This window comes from Mandrillus leucophaeus, unplaced genomic scaffold (assembly GCF_000951045.1).
Source record: "Mandrillus leucophaeus isolate KB7577 unplaced genomic scaffold, Mleu.le_1.0 Scaffold523, whole genome shotgun sequence".
In the NCBI taxonomy this organism is placed as follows: Eukaryota; Metazoa; Chordata; class Mammalia; order Primates; family Cercopithecidae; genus Mandrillus; species Mandrillus leucophaeus.
Genome location: NW_012105620.1, coordinates 1,904,573 through 1,932,042, shown reverse-complemented (window position 1 = coordinate 1,932,042; position 27,470 = coordinate 1,904,573). Strand labels below are relative to the sequence as shown.

Below are 27,470 nucleotides of genomic sequence, written 5' to 3'. Positions count from 1 at the left end.
TTTTAAAAATTTGTGGGGCAAGGTGGCACACACCTACAGTCCCAGCTACTCATGAGGCTGAGGCGGGAGGATTGATTCATCCCGGGATGTTGAGGCTACAGTGACCCATGATCATGCTACTGCACTCTAACCTGGGCAACAGAGACCTTGTCTCAAAAACAAAAACAAAACTTAATGCAAATTCTTGAAGAATTATACATATTCATGAAAATTGATTTCATTTTAATCCTACAGAATCCTTCTTAGAAATATCCTACTGTACTGAAAAGAAGAAAATCATTCCAAAATATAAGAAGTGCAAGCATTGCCTCCTCCACCCAAAAGGAGATGACAATCAGCAAGAATCAAACAGCCTTTATTTCATAATGAGAAGCTGCACTACCATTTTCCCCCTTACTTACAGAAAATCGGTAATACTCTTCATAGGGTGATATCTAAATTACCTAAACTAGGTCTAAAGGTTACTTTCTTTTTTGGAGGCATCCTTTGTGAGCTTTTTAATAAAGAAAATACTGCAGGGAGAGTACCTTTTAGGTGTATCTCTAAAGAGATAACTGCTAATTTCAGCTCCATCTGGAATTACTGACGAATCATGAAAAAATGCCTTGTCCCGGATCTGCATCTGAAAAAGTTCCTCATCCCGGGTGGGTAACTTCTGGGTCCTTGAGCTGAGTGGAAACAGAAGCCACAGCAGACACCAGTGGAGCAGCACCATCCTGAGGCAACAGAAATGACTGCTTTATTAGTTTTGCAGGCAGACACTCGGGCAAGTCACAGACTTTCTAAAGGGTTAACACTATTTTAGCTTTGATGGAAATTTAGGGACGCACCACGTATTTTGGATACATGCACATGATCTTGAAGGCAACTTTACTACATTTTTTCTTCAAACGACTTAATGATGTTGAGAATAAATTCACTAGAATTTCAGACATTAAAAAGATTTTGAAATGAAAAGACTCTTGCTGCATTAACTTCTCTGGGTATTGAGAGAGAAAATCCTCACTTCATTACAGCAGAAGCCTATATGGACATTGTAGATAACACTGTATCAATGTCTCAAAGCTTGTATGAAAATAATCTCTTAAGGTCAGTTCTTCGAACTATTATAAAAGTTAAACCAATGCTTGGCGGGTATCACTGCTCAGTAGTCAAGTTGCTAATTGCTGATATGGTTGAACTATTACATTCAATGTAAGTCAGAGACTCTTTGAGAACCAGAAAATTATCACTGCTCAATTATTTTTATTCTTCCCTAAAATCTGACTAGGGATTATACATATATAACTCTCTATATAGTATTATGCTTTTTCCAAGATCAAATTTTCTTAAGTCAGGGATTTATAAATCATAAAGTTCATCTCTCTCACAGATTAAGCAATTTATCCAGAATCACAAGATGAGTTATTTGTTGATGTCTAGTTGTTATCAGGTACCAGAATCTTCAACACAACGTTGACATATACACCTCTATCGTTTTAGAAAATGGGCTTGAACCCCTACTCACACATCAAGTCAGAAAGGTGTATATTTGGAACATTTGTCTTAACTTCCAGCAGAGTACTTTCACTAAGTTACGTTTTGGCATTTGTCACTGACTTTCATCAAAGATCCTCTAAGTAATGATGGTTCATTCTCTACTGCATCGTTGTAGGGGTGTTGTCAAAGACACTGTCTTCCACATGTCTTGATGTTCCCAACAGGAAGCCCCAGGTAGGCAAGTTCCTTGACATGACAGTCATGAAAAAACTTTGCTTCCTCTGACCATTTGGTACATTTTTTTTCTCACAGAAAGAAATACGTAAATAATTGTTTTCCTTTACCTCTTGGACTTAACATGAGTCAGGGAATTAAAGCATTAGAGAAATATAGTGTTTTTACACTGAGGTACTTGAAATAGCAAATGTTTGTGATAATTCAAGATGAAGTGAATGCCAGTTTTATTTTTAAATAGACATTACTATAGTCAATCTCTAAAACATCATTTGATTTTCATTTTATCTTTCTTTGGATGCTATCAAAAATAGATTCAGATCGCAAAAATATATAGTTTGAAGGAAATAAACATTCTCCTTTTTACAAGGTGGACATGAGAGGTGGATTTTTCACAGCGAGCTTGTGCAAAAAGCATTTTACTTTTTTCCAAATATTCTTTTCTTCTCTGTGTTCTGCGGTTTTCCATACAAAATATCTGCAGTGATTTAGAGCTACTATGTGCAAAGCACTGTGCTAAGTTCACGAGCTGCATTACAACTTTTAGTCCTCACAATAAGCCTGTGAAATAGCTGCTATCCTATGCAAAAATAAACTTCCATTATGTAAGCAGAGAAAGGATATAAATACAGGTGGATCTGACTGCAGAGCCCAATGTTCATCCTCTGTAATAACTCTCCAGAAAGCCATAATAACTTATTATGAGGTTTTTCCTTCCCACTCTTATTTCTTAATTGTATTGCAAGTGTAAGAAAATTCAACTGAGAGCTAAGAAACTTGATGTTTAGTTTCAATTCCTAACTAGATGTGTGATCTTAGGCAATTCACCTAGCCACTCCGGACCTCAGTTTTTTGAAGATTTTGGATGGGTGATCTCTAATGAGCAATGCTTCTGTGACTGAAATAAACTTTTCTTCCTAACAAGCTGGCAGTTTAAGAGTAAGACCAGGCCTTCTTAAGTTGCATGAAGTAATCCAGATGATTGTCAAGGAGAAATCCAAAAGAATTTGGGGATGTCAGTGGGAGCTCATGAGAGTTGCTAACAGTAGGCAAGGGCTATGTCTACAAAAGATGGCTGGATGGATCAAAATCAAGACTAAGTTGATCTAATCTAACCAAGCAAGGACATGGGGGACTGACCTGAATGGGACCTCCCTCACCGCTCTCTGTCCCACCTCTCTGCTCCTCTTTTGTTTGGAGCTAACAAAAACAGAAAATCCAAATGACATTTGCAATGCTGCCTCTGTTTAGAAATACCATAGACATGCCACATACTATTGTACCAGTTTATTTCTCTTTGTAGTACCATCCCCAAAACTTGCCTTGTGAGAACAGACGAGGCCAACTAAAGAAGAAAATCTCTTTAGAAATAGCTAGAATTTAGCTTTCTGTACTTGTTAGAAACCTATAGCAAACATGCTACCAGAGCACTTGAAAGCAAGATATACAGGTGTATTTGCCTCAGAGCCACTCAAGGCTTACCTCCTTAGGCCCCATGCTTGCCCACAAAGCTGCCAACCACAGTGCCACAGTATGACTTAGCAGGACCAGCTGCCTAAGGACCCAGGATATCTGGGATATTTAGGTCAGCCCCTGAGTTGGAGAAATAGTGTTGACTGATAGGAACTTTCCCTGCATCCTCAACTGCCCTAGGAAATAACTCTCTTTTTATTAAATCAGATACTTATAAAAAATGAATTCTGGCTGGGCGCAGTGGCTCACGCCTGTAATCCCAGCACTTTGGGAGGCCAAGGCGGGTAGATCACGAGGTCAGGAGTTTGAGACCAGCCTGGCCAACATGGCAAAACCCCGTCTCTACTAAAAATACAAAAATTAGCTGTGTGTGGTGGCAGGTGCCTGTAATCCCAGCTACTTGGGAGGCTGATGCAGGAGAATCGCTTGAACCCAGACAGTGGAGGTTGTAGTGAGCCAAGATCATGCCACTGCACTCCAGCAAGACTCCGTCTCAAAAAAAGAAAAAAAAAATTCTGAGATAAAAACAATATTAATAAATTTTGTCATGTACATGCCACATGCCAGGCATTCTTCTAAGTTCTTTAAATATATTATTTCATCTAATGCTAGCAACAACACTATAATGTAGGCACTACTCTTTTTTCTCATTTTAAAAATGATCAAAGTGAGACTTAGATCGTAAGGTCAGACAATAAATACTATCCGACATAAAAAACATGAACTATTTATTATAGGTGGCTTAAAATATGGTAAATCTGATTATTATATATTCTCCAATTCAGCTACTTAACAAATGAATATTAGTAAACAAATTCAAGTTATAGGATTATGCAGAGTAAGTGTTGGGAAGCAATTCTCCATGGGTCTCTGTGTTTTTGCAGAAGTACTTGGGAGCAGAAGTACTGACTGCTTTTGTACCACATTATCTTTTCAAGGATATTTGTATAGTGAGCAGCCTTGGAAGATAAAGCCTCTGGAGCAAACAGCAGGCATGGTTACTACCCATTATAAAAGATTTTATGTCCCTAAATTCAGGGATCCTCTCCTGTAATAAAATCCAAACATGGCCTAGTGCCCTCTGGCCCTGTTTGCATCATCCTGTGGGAAGTGGGGGGTCAGGGAGCCAGTGGAAGAAAATAATGATACTCTGCCTGAGTAATACATCACTGTGAGTAATAAAGTCCTTTGTCTCTGACCCAGGAGTATCATGCCTTCTTCTAGCATCCATGAAACTATGACAGACTAATTTATTAGCTTGCAAGTGGGCTAAAATCTCAAATTTTTCATAGTTTTTGACACTAAGCTTCTATTTATTAAACTATTTTACTGGTTTGCCTACTTTATTGGTTCCGGTATATGTTTTTATTTAGATGATCACCAATAAATAGGTAAGAGACTGAACTTTATCTTTTGCTTTATCAAAAGCATCATATTTCCCAAACTAAAATTCCATCAGGCCACATTTTTTTTTTCTGAAACAGTTTTAACCATCTTAATTGCTATACCAATTATGAGCAAAATACACTTTTCGAAGAAGTTTTAAAAACTAGTATGGACCCCAAACACAGAAATTTATACTCTATCAGATTCTGGTTCTACAAATATTATCTAATAACATGCAACTAATGTTGGGGAAAAATTTAAATATTAGGGAGCATTGATGGCTTATTCGATTTGGTGAGGTTACAGGCAGAAGTTAAAATGTATTTAAAAGAAGCACTGAATATAGCTAATCAAAAAAGTGACGGTGCAGATACATTGTATATATTTTTAGAACTTACATTTGCTGATAAAAATTATTCAAATGGTAGTTTTAAGATTTTACACATTTTCCCCTCCCAATAAAATGTTCTCTCTCAGATACACAGTTTAAGAACTAGTCATTTAGAATAAACAATGAAAATTCATTCTTCTTAAGCAAAAGCCTTAAACTGCTTTATAAGAACAGACTTTTTTCCTAAAATTACAAAAGTGCCCTCTAATGGCATAACTTTTCCTCTCATTTTTTTGTTACTTCTAGGTAGACAGAGCTTATCCAGATTTAAACTTTACATTAAATAACATCAATCAGAGTTTCACTTTAAGCACTATTTCTTTTTTCATGGCCATCTGGTGGATGATGTAGGAAATGTGTTTGCACAGCAACAAATCTTGCTATCTTTCTACAACTGAGGCTTTAGTTCAAACATAAGTTGAAAGTTGCTAGGATAATTCCAAATATTTTTATTTTGCTAGGCAGATCAACTTGGCTGCACAGTTATCCACAACCCAGAAGAACTTGGTAGTGTTATTCTGTAACTGAAAAAATTGACTTTGTTTCAATTGAAAAGTGCTAATGAATAAAAGATATAGATGCTAATATATAATTCTGCTATTTTTATGTTGTCAAAGGCCTTCTTCATATTTGGCACAAGTCCTCAGATACTGCTAAAACTGAGGTGAGAAAATAAAAATGATCTAATGATTTGATACACCTCAATCTTTAGAAAACAGATTATTGGTGATATGATATTTTTCTTTGGAATGCCAATATCCTATTGGTTAAAAGGGGAAATAAAACTGGCCAAAGATTAACCATATAGTCTATACTTACAAAGGTAGAGATGGGTTTGGATAATCCAAAGTAAATAATTAGTTTATATGGTGTATGAATATATACACACACACATATTTTTAGATAAAAAATGTAGAAACATTATGAGTTCGATCAGTTGATATTGGAGTTAAGGCAAATGAGTAGTGGTCCCCAAAGAGAAAACTTTTAAATATAAAAATGGAATATCTGCTGCCCACTTTCTGGTGAGCAGGTAAATACTATACAACTCAAGAGATGTGGAGAAGGGATTCTTTCTAATATTTTAGGACTATGGTGATGGGTACTTGTTCTCCCCTTCATCACCTCCGGTTTTAAAGAAAATGTCACTGAATAGATTTAAAGCATTTTTATTGCTCTTCAAGGAGTAGGGAGTGGAGCAAATGATGGATAACTGAGCATGTACAAACAATTCTAAGACTTTCTTTAGCATTAATTTGAACTTCATAGTCTATGGAACTTTTAGATAAATTAAACAGTCCAACTGACCTGGCATATCCTTTTCCCACAGACCTGTGGAAATGCTTGTGAATTATAAAATGGTCAGTGACAAGCAAAGTAAAACTTTAAAGGGAGTTTGAGTAATTTATTGTATCAATTAAATGCCCAGAATTACCTCTATCATCACAAAAAAAGCACAACATACCTTAAAAAATTAAACTTGCCCCAGAATGTCTATAGCAGTTCCACTACTGTCATTTTGCAAAATTTATCTGCAATTACATAAGATCAACTAGTCAATTTATTCACCTTGGTTAAACCACTGGTTCAGTTAGCTAACATTTATTATTTGAAATTGTATGAACAGTGATAAGAAATAAATCTGGCTAATTTTTTTCTTAAAATTCCACTAAATGGTTTTACCACATATAACAATTAAGACTCTTAAGAGCAGACTCTTATTTCAACCACTAGAGAAAGTTTGTCTTTAATATTTACAGACTGCTATTTGGTTATATTATCTGAGCAATTCAAACAATTGCAAATCTGGTAGATATAAAGTTCTTTTGGCCTTTCATGTAATGGTCCAAGGCTCTCAAAATAGAAGACGTGATATAAATTAAGGCACCGTGACCTTTCTCAAACTGTAGCTTCCTCAGAACAGCAGCCAACAGCTTTACCTACCTGTGATAATATGATCAAAACAAATTCCTCCATCCATTCAACACCAACAAGTTCTTTGCAGAAATGTATAAATGTAGCTGTCAAAAATGTCATCAAGCTCTTACACAAGTTACATATTATAAAATTTAATATCAGATTCATCAGTATAAAGATAACATAAAGTATAAAATTTGAAAAAATATATAGTATCACTGAGATTCGCATAAAAATTACCTAATGTGCCTGATCATGTGCAGGCCACGAAGTTGAAATAAATTTACAATGACAAAAAAGGATGGGCATTCTGATTTACTTGAAGCGAATGTATTGAGAATAAATGGAATCTAATGTTTAATTAAAGAGAGTGGAAAGTGTATGATTATAATTTAGTGAGAATAATTTCAAGCAATGGTCTGCCACAGAGATTTCTGTTATTTTATTTTCCTAAGTGCAAATATTTAGTCTTTTAAATTTCCATTTTTAAACTCAAGGGCATTTGTTTTTGTTTGAATCATTCATGTCACATTTGATAATAAATCTGAAGCATTTGGTCAAGGTGTAAGAAAAACATATATAGCTTTGGTTGGGGGAAGAGCCTTGTGTCTGGTGTTGACTTGCTGGGCAGCAAGCGAAGGGGACTGCACACTTTAATACTGAATGTCCACCATGTGTCAGCGTGAATGTACGGATTCCCTCAAGGCAAAAATGCGACAATCAAAAGTTGAATTCCCAAAAGCTGTTTTATTTTGTTTTCTTTTGCAAGCAATGAAAATGTCTGAAGTTAGTTGTTCTTAAAAATCCAAATCTGTTAAAAATTTGAAGGAAATATAGCTTATTACAGACTGACATTTCCATATTTGAAAAGGAAGAAATAAAGCAGATGGAAGTAAAGGATTCCTGGTCTGCCCTGAGGAGTGGTCTCTGGCACATGCTAGGTGAGCTCTCATTCTGTGATAACATGCCAACTTCTACCCAGCTCAACAAAGTAGAACCGACATTATGTACAGAACTCATGCACTAAAGCTCTCTAAATGCAGGCTGTCAGTGCACAGTGGCATGATTATTAAGGGTTTTAGAGTTCATTATGTCAATAATCTATGGATTAGGGACTTGCACATGCATTTCAACTGCAATCATTCCAACCTCCCTTAGCACTTTCCTAAATGACTGCCAACTTTCCTTCTGGAAGGAAATTAAATTAATATAAAAAAGCAATGTGAAATTAAAACATGCCAAGGATTCGAATAAAGTTTCCATTCTGTCATGCACTCCCTCTGAGTCTCATGATGCAGAGTTCATAACAGGGATAACGTTAGGGCATTCTAATTTAAAAGATGGCCAAGCCTACACAATCCGAATTATTTCAAAGAGGATCAGATTTTAAAGTAAGTAATTTTGTATTCCCATCAATATTAATGCCAATGAGAAGAATAATGAACAATAGAATTGGCCGAAATAAATGTCCCATAGATAGTAGTCTGTAATTCAGGAAGCCAGACCCATTTTAATAAAGAAAGGAGTAAAACTCTTAAAATGTATCAGATGGGTGATTAGAAGATATGACAAAGTTCAAAAGCAGTGTATGGGAGAATGCAAAGAAAAACTCGAACAAAATACTAAATACCTTCTTCCTATCAAAATGTCCTCTACATGTGAAACTGAGATAGCTGCGATAACTTCCATTGTCTTAGGTGATGCTAATGATTCTTAGAAAGCCCCAAAGGAAGGAATAATATGCTTGGTTGCTTTTCTTGCTTTTGTTTGGCAACTAAGCCTTATTTCCTGTTGATCTGCAACAAAATGAAAATGACTTCCTGTGCAACATTCCCCAAAGCAGTTTACAAACTGCATACGTCATTCTCTACTGAAATTTAGCTAAGATGGAGCATGGCAGTGCGCCAGTAGCATTTAGCAACAGCATATATCAGCCTGGAAGGTGAGGCATGAATTGTTGTGGTCAACAAAAAATATTGAGTCCCTGCAGTGTGTAGCACCATAAAAATTTGATTTTTTTATAGCCATTTTATCCAAGAAGTTAACTCTTCAGTAAGTCACTCCATGGATTTCTTAGGATACCAAAACCTAAATATGTCCAAAAGAGCAAAGATGAAGAGAATAAGAGTTTGTCAAGTATTGATGTCATACTCCAAACTCAACTGGGTACTGTGAGGTCTCAAAAAATATATATATTTTAGGAACTTACAATCTATTTATGGGGCAAAATGTACCTGCCCAGCCAACAGAGTCCAATGTCAGCATTTCCACTCATTTATTATTTTAATTCAATATCTATATAATAAGTTTTTGCTACATGCCAGGTACTCTTCTAGGAATAGTTGTGACCTCAGGAAGTGAGTGTTCTAGTGGTTGTGACAGGCAACACATAAACAGACACACAAGAAAACACCACTGCTGGTAGCTATGCTAAAAATTAAAATAGGCTTGTGTGAAAGTGTGGTGATGGGCTGTTTTAGATTGAGTATTTAGAGAAGTTTTCCTAGAGGAGATGACATTTATGCTGTCATCTGAATGACAATAGGAAGCCAATGAAGCAAATAAATACCAGGAGAAAAAGCATTCTGGGCAGATAAATAGCTGGTGTGAAGGCACTGAGGTTGCACTAAGCATGAGGTATTGACAAAAGGAAAGGACATCAGTGTGGAACAGAGTGGGTGAGGGAAGAATGGAAGACCAAGTAAGTTATCTCGGCACCAAGTATGTGCCAATCACATAAAGATTTACACCCATATTAAGGGGTTTGGATTCTGTTCCAAGTGTGTTGGAAAGGCCCTCACCGCCAACTTTTTTGAGACAGGGTCTTGCTCTGTTGCCAAGGCTGGAGTGCAGTGGTGCAATCATGGCTCACTGCAACCTCTACCTCCTGAGCTCAAGAGATCCTTCCACCTCAGCCTTCTGAGTAGCTGGGACTACAGGTATATGCCACCTTACTCAGCTAGTTTTTAAATTTTTGTATAGAAGGGATCTTGCCATGTTGCCCAGGTTGGTCTCAAACCCCTGGGCTCAGGTGATCCTTCCATCTTGGCCTCCCAAAGTGCTGGAATTACAGGCATGAGTGGAAAGCTCTTTAAGCATGGAAAGGCCATGAAGTGATCCAAGCTTTTTCAGGAATAGCCCTGTCTACTGTGTAGAAAATGAATTTCAGAGAAGAGGTAGTGTTAAAAGCAGAAAACAACTTCATCTTTGTGAAAACAAAAAGATCAGATGAAGGCTACTGCAGTTGTCCATGGTAGAGATGGTAGTTGTTTCAACTTTGGAGAGGAGATGAGGAATAATGGAAAAATTGGGGATCTGTTTTGCAGTTGGATTGCCAGAATGTGCAGGTAAGTTGGAGGAAGGAAGTGAGGAAAAAAGAGGAATAAAAAATAACACATTGATTGTAGGAACATGCATATGATAAAATGACAAATAGAAAGTAATGCAAAGTTGGAAGAAATGAGAGAAATAAATTAGTCAAACAGAATTTTCAGGTGGCATCTAATAGCCTGAATAGCTGTCTATCTTAGATGCAGTTTTAAAAACTAGTTATTATATTTAAGAAGGTATTAGAAGAGAGGAGAAAAAGAGGAAGGTATTCTCTTTAAATGATGAGAAACATAAATGAGGAAAGGCTACAGTGGAAATTAGTAGGAAGTGTGGTTAAAAAAATAAAAGACTGATTTCAATTATCATGGTGGGAAATGTGATCTGCCAGACACATGGATGGTTGAAGAGACATATTAGAGAAAGGCAATACATACACACATGCACCGCCCCCCAAGAAGTCGCTTCTTTGAACTTAAATTTTAAGTGAAGGGATGCATATTATTTGAGGCCAACCCATTTGTTAAAAGTACCTAGAGGAGAAAGCAGTTCGAAGGCATATTTTCGTCCTGGAAAGTGATTATGGTAAATGAGAAAGAAACAGAATTAAGAAAGACAGATACAGAAGGTACAAAGAAAATTTGACAAGAAAATATTACGGTTTGGTATATGTGACCAGACCTCTTCATATGCTGTATCCAAACAGATAGGCTAAATAAAACCTATGAACCTTCCTAGAAACTCACACCTGCCAAATACCATGTAACTTATGCTACTAGGCACTTATTTGGAAAGAAGTACCATCCCTGGAGGAATTCTAAAGGCAATGGAGTAATCCGGAATGTAGTGAACTACACAGGTACTAGGAGGGAAGTGGCAGATGGTGAACTCAGTGAAGAAAAGACTAGGAGGGAATTGACTGCAGTCACCGAGACAGTCGAGAAAACCAGGCTAGAGAGAGTAAGGAAGTGACTGGCAGCATCTTTAGGACGGACACCAAGCTTTGACGTATAATGCTCCATAGGGCAGCTCAGCAATCTTTTCATACATTTTGCAATACGCATGTTAAATGCTCACTACTGATGGATCAAATCGAACCATCACTATCTCTTCCGAACTGAGATAACTACTGATTTTGTTTGTTAGTAACAGCAAGGATAAAACTGAAAGACTAAAACAGAATAGTACAGCAAGAAAAAAAGATACTAAAAAACTATCAATCATTTCATTCAGTCACAACCTTGAATTTTTGTATATTTTCCATCTATCTCAGGCCATATGTACTATCTACTTAAAGGATCTTAAACATTCAAAAGGTTTTTCTAGTTCTACTCACCATATTAACAAGACAAGGTACTTAAAATGATTCAAGTTCAAAGATGTTTCTGTTCTTATGACAAACTTGGTTTTAAAAACTGCCTTGGTGATTCTGCTGGCGATGTCTGTTAAACACATGGGTTGCATCCTCCCTAAAGTTTCCATCAAAGAAATCTTTTATAACCCAGCTTCCAGTGATGTAACAAGAAGCAATACCCACTAATAAAGCAGTGACAACAGAAAAGAGCAAGCATGGTGGGATTACGGAGTTCAGTGGGTAATTCCACAAATATGTGTAGGGCATTTACTCTGTACTAGGCACTGCCTGACACGCTGGGAATGAGGCAGCGAACAAGAAGTGTGAAGATCTTGAGCTTGTAGAACTTATACTCAGTGGATAAGAGGGACGAAAAACAAGTAAAGAACAAAGTATAATTAGTATAATGATCCCAGAGGGCACTGAGCACTCTAAAGAAAATGATACAGGATAAGGGACTAGAGAGGACCTTTGGAAAGGTGAAGGCTGGGAAGAAGGGGCCCTTCTAAGCTAAGTGGTCAAGAAACCCTCTCTGAGGAAGGAACATTTCAGCAAGGGCTCACATGAAGAGTAAGACATACAGAGCCACGCAATTTTGGAAGCAGAAGGGACTTTTAACAGATGAGAACACTGAGAAGAGACAGCAGAAAGACAAACACTGGTCTCCCAGGCTTCGCACCTGGGAACCTGCCTCACCTGAGTTAACTGCAACCATCAGCCACAAAGAGGGACACGCTGCCAAGTCACAGGGACTGTAAGACAGGCACTGGCTCACCGGGCACGGCAGTCAGGTCACGTGAGGAATAACTGGCCAGTGTTAAACCCAGGGAGGACGCCAGATGCTCTGACGTCCATTATCAGATGAGACGGATTAGAGGCTCTCCGGCTCGCCCAGCCAGTCCCCATGGTCAGCACGGTTTTAGAGAAAGGAGCTTGGAGCTCAGCAACATAATGGCATATCTGACAAAGCCATTCCACTGAAGGAAGCAGTTTGAAAGGTAGGAAGTGTTCCTACAGAGGGAGGATGCTTCCTGACTTTCCGGAGTGAGATACCCAAAACAGGGCTATAAAATCTCCGGGGAAATTCTTAATAGGATTGCGACAGTGTGGTGTTTACTTAGATGGTTTGTTATCTGAGCTCTCCCTGTACACTGTCAATAAGTCAACCAGTGTTTATTAAGTGCCTACTCCAAGTCCCCTGGGAACTTCAGAGGCCAATAAGGTGGAATTACAGTCCTCTGGCGAAACCAAAGACTTTGTTTCTTATGTTACTTTCTTGTCTTATTTGATTTATAGTTATTTTTATATTTTTCTTATCCCTATAAAAAAGCTCTTCATGGGGCTTATATAACACAAGTTTATGAAAAAAAAAACTACCTTTTACTCCCCTTTATATTCCCTTCATATTTGTTTTTAGTTTTCTTGTATAAAGTAGGCATTAGGTAAATATTTGCCGAATTATACTGTTTTCAAGAAGCTAACAGTAGACAGCAAAGCAATCTGAAATATCTCCCATCAGAAAAATTCCTAAAATTTCTGTACTGTGCAAAGAAGTTAGGGGTGGCTGTTTACCAAACCCTCAAGGCTAATTCTTAGCTTCAAGACTCAAGAGTCAGGCTTGAATTTGAATCTGAGTTCCACTCCTTCCTCTGCCAGAATGCCTCCATACCACTGTGACTGTGGGCAGATGATGCAACTGCTCCAAGCCTCGGTTTCCATGTTTGTGGACTGAAGTGTAACAGGAGGTCCTGACGAGGCAGCTGAAGGGTAAACGAAGATGTTGCATGAAAATCAGGACATGCCAGTGCAGCAGCACCATCTTTCCAGTTATGAGACTAGGGACCTTCATGCTATGTGACTTTTCAATCCCCATGTCCTATTAATCCTCAAATCCTGCCAATCTACTTGCTGCATATTCTCCAAAATTTGTTCTCTCTTTTCTATCCAAATTGCCAATGCCTCAAATCATCCACTTATTGTGTCTCACCTAACTGTTCTCATACCCTTTTCCAACATCTCATTCATTTTCTACGGTACTGACATTGGCATCTTTACAAACAAAAATCTGTTTCACTCTTCAAAAAACTTAAAAGTCAGATGGCTTCCCATTACCCAGAGGATGAAGTCTACGGCCCACGAGGTCCTTCACTCTCAAGCCCTGCACTCTGCCACACTCATTTCCTACAAGCTCCTCACCCTCTGCTTCATATTCCCAGTAAGTGCCTCTAGCCTGGGCATGGGCCACTTTTTTTGCTAGGATGTCTTTACTGCCTCTCTGGGTGGCAAACTTCTACTGATTCTTTAAGACTCAATCCTCAACAATGACAGAGAAATTTGGTTGTGCACTTATCTATGCTCATATTTCTATTGAAGACCATCTTAAATTGTTTGTACACATTCTGGAGTTTTCTAAGGGTAGAAAAGGAATCCTACGTATATCTACAAGTTATAGTACTGACCACAGAGCCCAACATCAAGCAGATACTCATGACATTTTGTGGGTGCATAACGAATAAATGAAAAAGAACATTCAAGTTGACTACCGTTGCTGATGTACAGAATTTGTTTCGAGAGAATATAGGCTAAATAGCAAATAACATATGAATGTTTTGACAATTTTATGGGTGCTAAACTTATATACAATAGGTTATTGTGTGAAACCTAAATAGTCTGGAAGCATATCTCTAATCTGTTGAGGGGGACATCATGGACATCCACTGGCATGGCTGCCATATGGTGATGACATGTGCTGGATGATCCAGGAGCCTGGTGTAAGGATGCATTTTTCTGTCTTTAAGAACACAAAAATGTCCTGGTAAGAACAAAAATAGCGTATTACTCAGGAGGGCCTCCTTCCTCTGAAATCATGTACATTTTGGTTTGCTTAGGATCTATTCTGATCTGAGCACAGGAATGGCGTATACGAATGCTGCTCAAACCTTTGTGGGCACAGAAATCACTGTTTTCCCATTAAAATGCAGATTCTGGTTCAACAGGTCTGGGGTAAGTCCTGAGAATGGTCCTTTCTAACGGGCTCCCAAGAGATGTTGATGTTGACAGTTCATGGACTGCACCTGAATAGCCAGGTGATGGATGGGTCTGTCTCTTCCAATCTCGCTATTCTCATGTATTTTTAGGTGATGGATGGGTCTGTCTCTTCCAATCTCGCGATTCTCTTGTATTTTTATTTTGAAACTTCCAAAACATGAAGACCTATAATCTGGTAGTAGCAGCAGTAGGATTTTCATCTCTGGGATTTTGATTGTTAGAACTTTCTGATCTTTAATTTTCATTGACTACCAAGTTTTAATATTTTAAACCTCTATTTAGGGAGAGGTATGAATGGGAGAGACATTGCCCATATCCTTTCTTAGTTCTAAGAAATATTATTATATCAATACTATTTCAGTTTTCTCTTTTCTCTACCTTCTTTCTTTAGTTTTATTTTTTTAGTTTTGAGACAGAGTCTTGCTGTGTCACCCAGGCTGGAGTGCAGTAGTGCAATTATGGCTCACTGCAGCCTTGACCTCCCAGGCTCCAGCAATCCTCTCACCTCAGCCACCTAAGTAGCTGTGACTACAGGCACATGTCACCATGTCTAGCTAAATTTTTTAGTTTTTGTAGAGACGAGGTTCAAAACCAGGCGGTTTTGAACTCCTAGCCTCAAGTGATCCTCCTGCCTTGGCCTTCCAGAGTGTTGGGATTACAGATACGAGCCACCATGCCCAGCCTACCTCTTTTACATTAAAAAAAAAAAAAAAAAGTTTATTCCCTCGAGTAGTTTGTGTTTATCACAAAGCCCAATAATGGACCAATGGACTATTTAGGAGATGGTGACAAGATTCAAAATTACACCAAAGTTTCTGGTTTGTTCATATACTTAAATAGAGTTTGTAAAAATACTACTAATAAATAAAATGAGATCAAGAAGAAACCATTTATTACTACTATAGAATAATAAATTGCATAGAGTAAAAATGTGATGCTTCATTCTGTCGGCCTAATCCCACATTTACCGAAATATCTGATGGTCTGGAAGCTTCAACTCTCCCTCATCTTTACCCCCAACGTCCCCGGCAGTTCTTTTGATGGGTCAGCACTAAAGCCTAAGTATTTACTATTAAAGGATGTGTGGTGGCCTCCAGTGCCAAAGCACAAGACATAACCAAAAGAGTAATTTTAAAAAACTATAATAAAGCTAACTTACATAATCCATAGATAGATGAATGAGTAGATGTACCAGTGACCTTAAAGAGTTAAAAGGGTTAAACCCTTTCCATGCCCTGGAAATATTACTTCCAGAAAAAAGGTGAGGGCACAGAAGTATGAAGTTAACTTGTTTTTGTAAAAGAAAGTAACTTAAAAGGAACAGTTTTCAAATATGTATTTATTCTATCAGCCCTCTTATAAAATCCAAGGCCCCCAAAACACACAAAAACACCTCTGGAAAGATTAGAAAATATTCTCCAAAGACATTGGTTCCTGATAATTTAGTAATCTGAGAGCTTGTTTGGAGGTTCTGGCAGGGGAGCGCAGCTACTCATACACCCTTGACCAAAGACCGGTCCCCCGCCATCGGGACGGTCATCCTCTCCGGCCGAGTACGCAGCTTCAGGAGGGATGCACATGGAGCAGGGAGGGAGGAAAGGACATCCGCCTAGCCAGCCAGATCAGCCTAATCAACCCTGGCCATCAAAGGGGTGACAAATGTCGCAGCCAGATCACCCTCACAGCCACAATCTCGCAATTTGGAGAAAGAATAGGTAACATATCATTTCCTTTTCTTTCTCTCTTTTCTGCTGGCTCAAAGTTCAGTGTCTCAGGTTATCTCTTCCTATGTCTGAGTTCCTCATCAATTCAGGATTGAGTTTTCTTGCAAACACCTGAATTTATTTTTCGGTCTGTTCTTTACTTCCCCCTCTCCCCCCACCAACTATTATGTAATTTTTATTATTTATTCGTGTATTTATTCATTTATTCGTGCATTTATTCATTTAGTCATGCATTTATTCATTTAGTCAAGTTTTGAAACAGTTTAAAGGCTGCCAAAGCAAAATAGAAAAAGATCACTCAACTTAAGAGTAAGATCTGAGTCAAAGATCTAAGTTGAAGAAGTCCTTGATTAAACCATGATCGGCTTTGGTACTTTGACTGAGTCTCTTAATCCCCTTCAATCTGAATTACCTCATCTACAAAATAGAGACAATTATTCCCAGGATTGCTATGAGATTAAATGAAATAATTGATATGAATGTTCTTTTAAAATTAAAAAGGTTCTATTGATCTTCAAGTAGTGTAAGCCAGTTTCTCAAAACTGGTTGCAATGTTTCATTCGGCAGCAAAAAACACGCCTTGACTTACTCTTAAAACAGAGATATGTGAAGGAGTTTCAGCATCAGATTATTCCATCTTTATTTACCTCACCTATCAGGTAAAAGATTAGGACCCTATTCAATTAGATACTCATTAGAAGCACAGCGTAAAGGCCAAGATGTTGAATTTTAAAAAATAATCACAAAAATAATTGTAAACTCTTAATATGCTTTCTGTTATCCTTCATACACCATATCTGAGGACATCAACATTGTTTAATAAACAAAACTGGATCAACACTGGTTCAAAGGTGAGTGTGCTCAGGCTCTTTAGGCACTATATCTAGCAAAGGATTTAAGATGCACGTGTCGAGATCAGAGCACTGAGGATCAGGATCAGTTCCTGGGATGTTCTGCATTATTATTTCTGGATTAAGAGATGATTAAAGTACACTTTCAAAAGGCAAACAACACAGAGAGATCCCACAGTCGTTTTCAACAGTTTATAGCAAATTGTGATGAAATAATACAAGCATGTAAACTTCCAACAATTAGAGAGATGACAAACCACAAGTACTGACACAATATGGGAATTCAGACCCACAATTATGTAATCCCTTCCCCCCGAAGGAAGTAAGATATACAGAGAGGTGTGGTTTTTCTTCTCCTTTTTTTTTTTTTTTTTTTAAAGGGAAGCACTAAGGAAAAAGCTGCAGCTAGTGAGTGTTGCGGTCAACAATGTTCAGTGATCATTACACAAGACAGAGCCTGCCAAGAGAAAAAGAAGTCTTGAAACTACCTGGTTGTTGTCACTGCTTTGTAAGTGTGAATAAACTTTAAATGTGGAAGTTTTAAAAAAAAATTATAGACTGAGTTTGGTGGCTGAAGTGCTGAGTGTATAAATACTTTCACTATCTGAACTTATTTTTCTTAGTAAATTTTAAAGGGTTTTAAACTTTTGGAATTTTTGGCATATCTTTTTTATATATGTTTATAGGTGCTCTCGTTTTGCTGAAATGTATAATTTCATCCAATTTTTAAAAAATAATTTTAAAATAATTTTAAAAATCTTAGAACTGATCTAACCTCAACTCGTGCCTCTCAAGAATGCCACATAATTAACATTATAATGGAATAACTTGATAGGTAAATTTACTACTAACTGCTTCTGATTTCAAAAGGCGTTCTGCAAGCTTATTGATTTTTCAGTGATTGCAGCTACCATACATAATTGGAATATGTTTCAATATCATGGGTTATGTGTCTCTAATAAACTTATGAGTTATTTTTCGAATCCCAAATTTTCTTATTGGCCTCTATTTACTGAAGAAAATATATTTTATTATTTCCTTTTTCTGATAACTTGTCTCTAAAGTATGTGAAAGGCTTTGTCTGTCACATGTATGTGCACATACAGATACACACACACACAGAGAGAGAGAGAGAGAGAGAGAGACAGAGAGAGGAGAAATCAAACTCAACAAATAGCATATCCTAGAACATTGCAATACCCAGATTTGAATGACTGGGTTAGTAGGACTAATTAAAAAGAGGGCTGAAGAGAGAAAATTTGATTTTAAGAGATGATTTCAGGCTATAAGTAGACTTAATAAAGCAAACTGACAACCTAGTTTACCTTTTATGATTGGAGGAGAATCTATTCAAATGGTGACTGGGGATGTGGGAGGCCAGGGGAGATTTACATCAGAACCTATGCATGTTCAGAGATTACTTCACTTTCAATGATTTCCCCTATTAAAAAAGACTTTAACCTTCTGGAAGGAGAGACACGGGGATTACATATCACTGTTAGCCCTTTGTGCCATTTGTAACTAGTGTTTTTTACTCTCAAAGGTAACTTTTGTTTCTGTTTTACCTGAAATAATGATTTACAAGTAAAAAAGTTTAATCAGTTTCCCCTTTTAAAATTCCCTAAGAAGTTAACTATTACCAAAAACAAACAGTGAGTGCATAGACAGTCTACAATTATGGTCTTGTGGATTTAGGCTAAATAAGTGGTATTCCGAATAATTAAATTGTAAAAAACTTCTAAGCAAATTGTCCAGACAAATTAATTTGGCAACTAATCTCAGCCTACGTTTTTAAACATTTTTGCTTCTAAAACCAAAGAGTTACCACTTTATTTAAAAAGTTTCTGTGAGTTTAGGCCAGTCAGATTTATCAGGAGTAGGAGGATAGAATATCTTCCTGACTGGGTTGCTGTGAGGGTTAAGGAAAGTGATGGATGTGGAAGTGCCTTGTAAACAATCAAGGGTTATATAAAGATATAACATTATTAATAAAGAGAATCATTTCCACTTCCACTTCCATTGTGAAATTCAAAGCATGGAAACAACTTTAACATTAGTTAATAACTGACAGCATTACTGAGAAAAAAATATAATGTCAAAGAAAAACTTCAAAATGTAACACAATACACATGAAATACGATGGACTGAACATTTTAAACTCTCAGATTACTGAAATTTTCAAAACATAATGGAGCACAATATGTATTTATTCATAAAAGAGGAATTATGAAATACCTCTACAAATAACAGAATAATATTGAAAATAGTGACTAGTTTGAGAGCTTTTTCAGCTTCTTGCTCACTTCCTTTCAACGCCTCTCACTCAGTAATGTGTTGTCTACACTGAGGTCTCCAAACCTCTTAGAATTGTGATTTTAAGAAAATGTGTATGCATGTGTGTGGGTTTGTGTCTGTGAGTCTGTATACAAACATACATACTCATAATACATTAAAAAATACTTAAAAGCACTCTATACTGGGATGAGTATCATAGATAATTATAGTAGATATAATTGTACATTTTAAATCTTTTTCTGGTTAATTTCAGAGGTGTTTTATAAACAGAGTTGATTATAATATTATTATTATCATCCTATTTTTAGAGATGGGGTCTCAGTATGTTTCCCAGGCTGGACTGCAGTGGTTATTCACAAGGGAGATCATTGTGTACTACAGCCTCAAACTCCTGGGCTCAAGTGGTCCTCCAGCCTCAGCCTCCTTAGCAGCTGGGACTATAGCTGTGCCACTGCACCTAGCAGAATGTCATTATTTTTATCTTGCATTATTTTTGCTTCACACATGCTGTCACCTCTGCTGTTCTTTGTTGTTCCATGGCCATCTGATATCCTGAGTAAGAGTGCTTTTGTTAATTTATACAGTATTAACCAATATTCACAAAACTTGACTTCATTCTTTACAGATAAAAGTGACTATAAATAGATCTTCTGGTATTTCCTTCTTACACCATAATGAGGCAATCTCTGCCCCACGATGAGGCAAAGAGGGCACCCCCTTTTAGAGACCTCCGCTTTATGAGGCTGACACTAACACAAGCTGAATATCTGTTCAGTACGATTTGAGAGGCAATGGGCAACCTCCACTTTGATTGTTTAAAAGAGTATCTTGCATCCTCCACTTTACTGTAATTAAAAGACAAGCTTTTAAATGCAAATATTCACTGGGCCTAACCTTGCAAAGATAATTTCAAATGTCCTTTTCTAATTCCTGGACAGCTTCTGATAGTGTCAACCTTGGAAAGCAGAGGTCTCTAAAAGGGGGTGTCCTCTTTGCTTCATTGCGGGGCACAAATTGCCCATTATGGTGTAAGAAGGAAATACCAAAAGACCTATTTATATTCACTTTTACGTGTAAAGAATGAAATACACACACACACATATATTATACACATACATATTTTATACATATATATGTATAAAATAACCTCTTTCTAAAATGTTGTCTTAAGTGACCTGGCTTTATCTAGTTATTAAAATACCTTTGTAAAACGTTAGCTGATATCAGTTTACCCATTTCCTATTGCAGAAATATTTTCATATTTATAGAGGACACTGAAAAATAAAATTACTTTAAAAGTTAAAAAAAGCATATTTTTTGAGGTAGTGTTTTGGTACCTGAGAGGCCTTGGGAGCAGGGTACCTCTAAGGCCACCTCTCATGTAACCCACCTGTTAGTTCTACTAGTATGGTGAATCCTGCTATTGTTATCACTAAAGTGTTAAATGTTTACCTCACATTTAACAGGCAGTTTTCTTTTACCATAAAAAGTAACGTATTTTCATAGCACTCAAAGAACTGACAATATCAGAGACTCAGGAAGCAATAAACGACTGATGTTTTTCCCCAGTTAACTACGTGTCTTAGCTAGCGCTGGTGTTTCTGATCTCTGTCCCACTGTTGGCAACAAATCTCTCTTGAATTACAGGATGCAGCGACTTATGAATCAATCCAAATTTGAAGCTTTTGATAATATCAGTAAATGTTGTGAATGTTGGAATTTAATGTAAAATGACAACATTTATTGAGGGCCACCAACATATACATAATATTTAGACCTATATCATATCGACACACACACACACACTAGTGTATTATTATGGGTAAAATGTGTTTATTATGTGCTTCTAAATGTATTTTTTTTAAAGACGATACCTCAAATGAATCAAGTACTTTTACGTTTGCATGGAGGTTTTTTTGTATAGCTCTGATAATTTAATTGGAAATGCATTTTATTCCAGTAATAGTGTTCCACATAGCAAGGCCCACAGACTTAGTATCCTTATGACTTGCACGCAAAAGGGTCATCAAAGCCATCTCTGAGGTGTATACGGATTACTATGGTTTACTTTTCACTACAGCATAATATAAATTATAACCATCTATGCTCCAGAAGTCACCATACACTTGTAGCAGCTAAATTGGAGAAAGTAATCCTAAATAAATCAATCAGGCCCTTTTATACTAGCTTTTCTCTTTTAAACACAGTATTTTCAAGTAAGTACCACAACACTACCCTCAACTGTCTGACAACAGTTTGTTTGCCAACTGCCAGGATAGGGCATTGTCTGCCTTGTATATACCAATTTTTTCATAGTCCCTACATTATAAATTTTAAAAATAGTCATGGTGATTTCAAAAACAAGATATCATATTTTACAGGTCTAATTATGAGTTCCGATTTTACTGCTTATTTTGGAAAATGTTAAATTTCAGTCTCCCATTTTATCTACATCTGTGTATACAAGGGCATTTCCTCAGAAGACAAGATATGGTGATTTTCAGTTGTTGATAAAACACATATTTGAATATAGTCCATATTTCTGGCTGTGTTTTTAGATTGTGGAATATATGTTCTCAGAGCACACAGCTGGACGAAGAGGGTGTTTACCTTGATTTCCTCTTAGAGAGAAGAAACACTGACAGAAACTTGTACAGTCTCCATTTACTTCAGCTGGTCACCACTATTTGTGATATTAGCTGAAATCATTCCAATTAGAAAGCAAACGTGCATGCATGTTGTGAACTGTTTTTATAATTTGGTTTTTATATTTAAAAGTCTCCACACTACGGAGGCAGTGTCTAAGAGTCCTACTCAAATGGGTTGATTCCCAATCATGTGTAATCATATTTTTATTGAGTACCCTCCAAACTTTATATAATCTTACCATTATTCCTAAAAATGTTTTTCTTTTAACTATAAAAAAGACAGAAAATTATTTTAAAAGAAGAATTGAAAGAGACATTTGATAAATTATATTTATGCTACTACCTCTAGCCATATTTTTTTAAAGAAAAGATTCATTTCAGAGATTTCATAAGTGAAGCTAAAAATAAATACTTCAGAGAAATATATAAAATATTAATTGTGTCATGTTCAAATTTGTTACAGAAAAAATTAACAATTGAAATCCAAGACCTATTAACTAACTTACTAAAATCAGTTTCCAAAGGATACGGAAATTATTGAAAGAATAATGACATATAATATTGGAAGTTTCTATACCTTTCTCATAAACTTGAGGTTTGTAGACTTTAAAGTGAAGTTTAAATCAAAGTTAACTCAATGAGTTCCTTGAAAAAAATTGGCATTGTAATAGGGCCCAATACCCAGTTGCTCTGTGGCCAAATTTGTCTCTTTATCCCAAAGTGAAGAATCTACAGACACATTTTGCTAGCTTGCTTTTATATCACACTTATCAAATTTGTTATCCTTAATTTTTAAAATCAAAACAAGCCACAACTTTTTTTTTTATTGGGGGAATTAACATTATACATTACATGTTTTCCAAATATTTCAAAAGACTAAAATTCATGTGTTTGTTGGTTTGCAGTTTTTAGTAAAGTACCAGAAGGAATGGGAAAGATGTAGATATTGCATCTTTGAGTTGTGTGTTTAGGAAGGAAGTAGCCAAGGATACACCTGCTTTTGGCACTGGCTTAGGCACTGGAACAGCAAATGCCAGATGTCATCTCAGAAGAGGCAAGAAATACGTGAAACACACACAGCCAAGCAAACAAACTTACACTGAAATGGTGTGATTTTCAACAAAAATATAACTGAGTTTATGGTCAACATCCCACCAGGTGATTCAATAAATATTAGCATTCTTGTTTTTCTGTCTCATACTACATGATTATTTTTTAACAACAGCAGCAAAATATTTACTTTTTTTCTAGGAGGAAATTAACATGGAAGCATGACTGCATGCATGCTAAGTGTCATGTAATATTACATTTGTTATACGGTGGAAAAATACAGCAGAATTTATCCTAACTTCAGGGAATAAAATGCAAAGTATTTTAAAATAGAGTATTTAAATACTGGAGGATTTGATTTTAAAATCAGCTTTCAAAGCAAAGATTTCATATGGTTTACTATTTACTATTAACCACGCTGTGGCTTCTATTAAATGATTATGAGCCCGCAGGGGAAGAATAAATTATGTTCTTTAGAATAATCATTCTAAAATAAACATTTAGAGGTTCTAGATATTATTTCAGGGTCAAATGAATTAGTTGAACTATTTTGTTGGTTATATTGGGTATCCCTGCCTTTGACCCAATACAGATGACTATGAGACATACTTTCTTCCAAGTGATTAGCTGATGGCGACTGACTCTGGCAAGGTTCAGCTGCTACTATAGGTGTATGGCTCCCCAAAGCAAGACCTGACAGGAAGGCAGGGAGCAAAAAAGTGAGAGAGAGAGCACTGCTTGGTCACTATCGACCACCTTATCATGGAGAAACTAAGGAAAGGAGATTAAAATAATTTTAATTAGCACATATGATGTGGAATTCACACTCTGTTTCTATGCTCTCGGTTGATTCTGTCATCATTATTCCATTTCCAATATCTACTCATCCATCATACCAAAATGATATGTCCTAACAACGACAATAAAAACACAATCAGTTTTAAAATAAAAATTCTGACCTCTAGATAGGCTGAAGAGAACTGCTATAGAAATAAATATTTTATTTCTACCTTTCTCCCCTTCATGTCAAATAATTTAAGAGTTTTAAAATACATTTTTTTCCGGTCGATAAATCCAAGTGAGAAAACTAAAATCTGAAACAGCAAGGTTCATGCAGCCAACTGGAAGTGTCTCTACATTAAGTTGACAACTGATCCACTGTGGCTATTTTCAAGGTAGCATTCCATCGGCCTGATATTGGCAATGTTGTGACAATAGTCTTTACTCTTTAACATTCATACTTTACTATGTGAATGTTAAACAGACCCAGAACAAATAAACTGAGGGTGGGGACTTCTCTTATCCTTAGAAGGATATTTTTCAATTACATATTTTGTTACATCTTAAGAGATAAAAGCTGTATCTGCAAGTGATTAAAAGATGTTTTATATTCATGGTTTCATTTCTGATGAAATAAATGCGTAATTTAAACCACACATAATTCATAGCAATTTAGGCCTATTACAGAGTTCTAGCTTCTTTTTTATGATAGTTACTAATTAAAACAGAGTGTTACTGCCACACTAAGCAGTCTTTGACGTACAGGTTTAATGAATAAAATGTCCTGACACAAAAATGAAAGCAATAATGGAGACAAGCCTGCAAGCTGTTATGTTTCAAATGTGTGGTAAAGATTAAGGGCATTCACTGAAGTGATGAACTGTGCAGAGAAGGACCTTGTAATTTCTTTCTTTAAAGGAAGAAGTAAAGGATTTTTTAGAGAAATCTGAAATAGTACTAATTTCTCTAACTCCTAGGCCCCTCATTCCCAGTTGTCCCTCTCTCCCCTCCAAGAATTTAAACTCATAAGAGTCACTTTTGAGGAATAAATGATGGGGTATTTTAATATAATCCTGAATATAGGTTTAGATTGAAAATGGGAATTGGGACCATAATTAATTATGTTGCCAAGTTTTTTAAACTTTAAGAAGACAGATGGAGGCAGATGACATTTTATGACAGTGCAACCTTCTAAAAGTTCATAGATTAAAACTTTGGTAAAACGACAGTATCTTTTTTGACATTTGATTAATCCCATATGCAGAATGACTGAAGAATTAATACCGTTTTGGTGTTTTCACTTTCTGAAACCACTGTAATAAGAGACTGACATAAACTCAAACCCAAGTATATAAACACAGTCTGAGCGAGGGTTGCGGCCTTATTATCACTCTTAACAAACAATAATGAATAATCATACCGATCGCCCTCACCACACTCTGCTTTATATACATATTCCCTCTCGGATCCATCCATCACTTCTTTCAAGATAATGAAACAATTCAATCCCATCAAATCCCCCGCAACCGCTCCCTCGGGGAGGGATGTTTTATCTCTACTTCTGCGAGCCCAGGGAGGATTTTACTTGTTTGAAGGGGGCGGAGAATGGAGCGGGGTCCTATTTATTTCCATTGATGACTCCCCTGGTTCTCACAGGCGCTCAGGGACCGGGTGGGAGGAGGAGAGGAGGAGGTGCGGAGATTCCCTCCGTCAGAAAAGAAAAAGGGTTCAGGAAGCGAGGCAGGAGGAGGAGGGGTGGAGGGGGGAAAGAGAGGGTAGTGTGTTAGGAGAGAGCAGCAACTAAATGAAAAAATAAACTCTTCTTTGTGATTTAGCGGGATCGACAGATGAGAAGCAAATTTATCAACCCAACAAAGTTGCTAAAAAGAACTCTGTAAATAAATTTAAAGAAAAGAAGGAAAAAATATAACAACAACAAAACCCAGGCATATACTCAGGTTCATTTCCCGCTCAAGGTCTTGGTTTTAGGGAGCCACGCGTACCCAAGAGCAAGAAAGGGACAGCGCCCCGAAGGGGGCCGGGAGGGGAACCACCACTTGGCGGGAGGGACAGCTCAGAGACAGCGTAGAGGTGCCCGCGGCAAACTCCGAGAAGCTGGTGCGGGGCGGGTCCGGGGAACTGCGGGGAGCTCTCACGCCTGGGCCTGGCATAGGGTGCGGAAAGAAAGGGGAACCCAGAGCGCACAATGCAAGAAACCGCACTCCAAATTCAGCAGTTTGCAAAGTGCCTCCAAGAAAACAGCTGGGACCTGGAATCACTCGTTCGGACTCCTAGGTTGTCGGAGCCGCGGCGACTCCGCTCAGGAAGAAAGGTAGCGCGGGTGAGAGCGAACCCCAACTCACGCACAGAAGGGACGAGGGCACGAAGTCGAGTCTCCGGGCTGGGGTCGGAGCGGGCGTCACCTCGGTGGCCGCTCTGCTCCCCGGAAGAAAGTATGAGCCGGTCCCAGGCCACCTCGCTCAGCTCAAGGAAGTTTCTATAACGATGCTCGCCTACCACGCAGAGGACAAATGAGGAGCCAGAGCGGCTGGGGGTCGGGCCAACTGAACTCCTGGCCCCGGCTGCGCAGCTCCCAGACGCCCATCAGGAACTCGCGCGCTGCCTGGACCTCTAGCTTTTCCCCCACAGGCAGACACCCTCTGCAAAACCGCAGTCCCGCAGACTTTCCCTAGCGGCGGGCGGAGGGCATGAACCTGAAGAGGGAGGCAACAGCCCTCTTGGCAGGCGGGCAAAGTAAGTGTCCAGGCTAAGTCCGGGATAAAGGCTCCGCGGCTCCCCGGACCCCACCGCACCCCGAGCTCCCCGGTCCCAGGTCTTCCCCGCCCTTGCGCTGTCTGTCCACCTCCTCACATCTCTCCGGGCCGCCCAGCTTCGACAGCAGCTAAATTAAAAACAAACAACAAAAACAAAACAAAAAAACAAAAACGAGAGAAACCTGCTCCTGTCCCTCATGCCCTCAGTTCCTACTGATAGGGCGCCCTTGAGAAGCTTATTGGGCCCTGACGATTTGAGGGCGCGCGCCTCGAGCCCCCATCTCGGATGACTCTTCGGGCGTGAACGCTCCTTGTGCTAGGTCTAGGGGTGGCGGGCTAAGGCGTCGGGGCTCTGGGACATTGCTTTCCTCTCCCCACTTACCTTAAAAAGATCTGTTTGTTTTTCATAGGGAAAAGAGGAAAAATCCCTCACCGAGGTGTGGTGTGCGAAATAGTCCACGTCCCCGGACCCTGCCAAGATGCTAAGCACCAATATTCAGGAACAAGAAGCCTGGAAGGCGGGGACGGAGGCAGATAAAAGAGAAAAATTCAATCCGCTGAAGTATCCCAACTTTGCAGTCTGCACAGCAAACTTCAAAGGCGGGCGAGGGCGGGCGGCGGTCGGCCGCCGAAGTTGCTGCGAAGTGGAGTAGGGAGCCGCGCGGGGCTGGGGAATCCCGGGGCAGAGCCTGGAAGCTGCGGGAGGTCCTTTTAAACGGCCGGGAACGTTCGGGGGCTG

The 27,470-nt window shown here is 38.0% G+C and overlaps 1 protein-coding gene across 3 annotated transcripts in view; it reads right to left on the bottom strand.

Moving 5' to 3' along the window:
- Window positions 1-27,470, bottom strand: part of NDNF (neuron-derived neurotrophic factor) — a 41,504-nt gene that overhangs the window by 13,206 nt on the left and 828 nt on the right. The window contains exons 1-2 of one of the 3 annotated variants that reach the window (XM_011996781.1): window positions 27,114-27,470; window positions 528-716 (exon numbers count right to left, since the gene is read on the bottom strand). In XM_011996781.1, coding sequence (XP_011852171.1) covers window positions 528-716; window positions 27,114-27,139 — 215 coding nt within the window. In that variant the 5' untranslated portion in view covers window positions 27,140-27,470. Of the gene's footprint in view, window positions 1-527; window positions 717-26,913 lie in introns of all 3 variants that reach the window. The other 2 variants (XM_011996782.1, XM_011996783.1) reach the window with 2 other exon arrangements.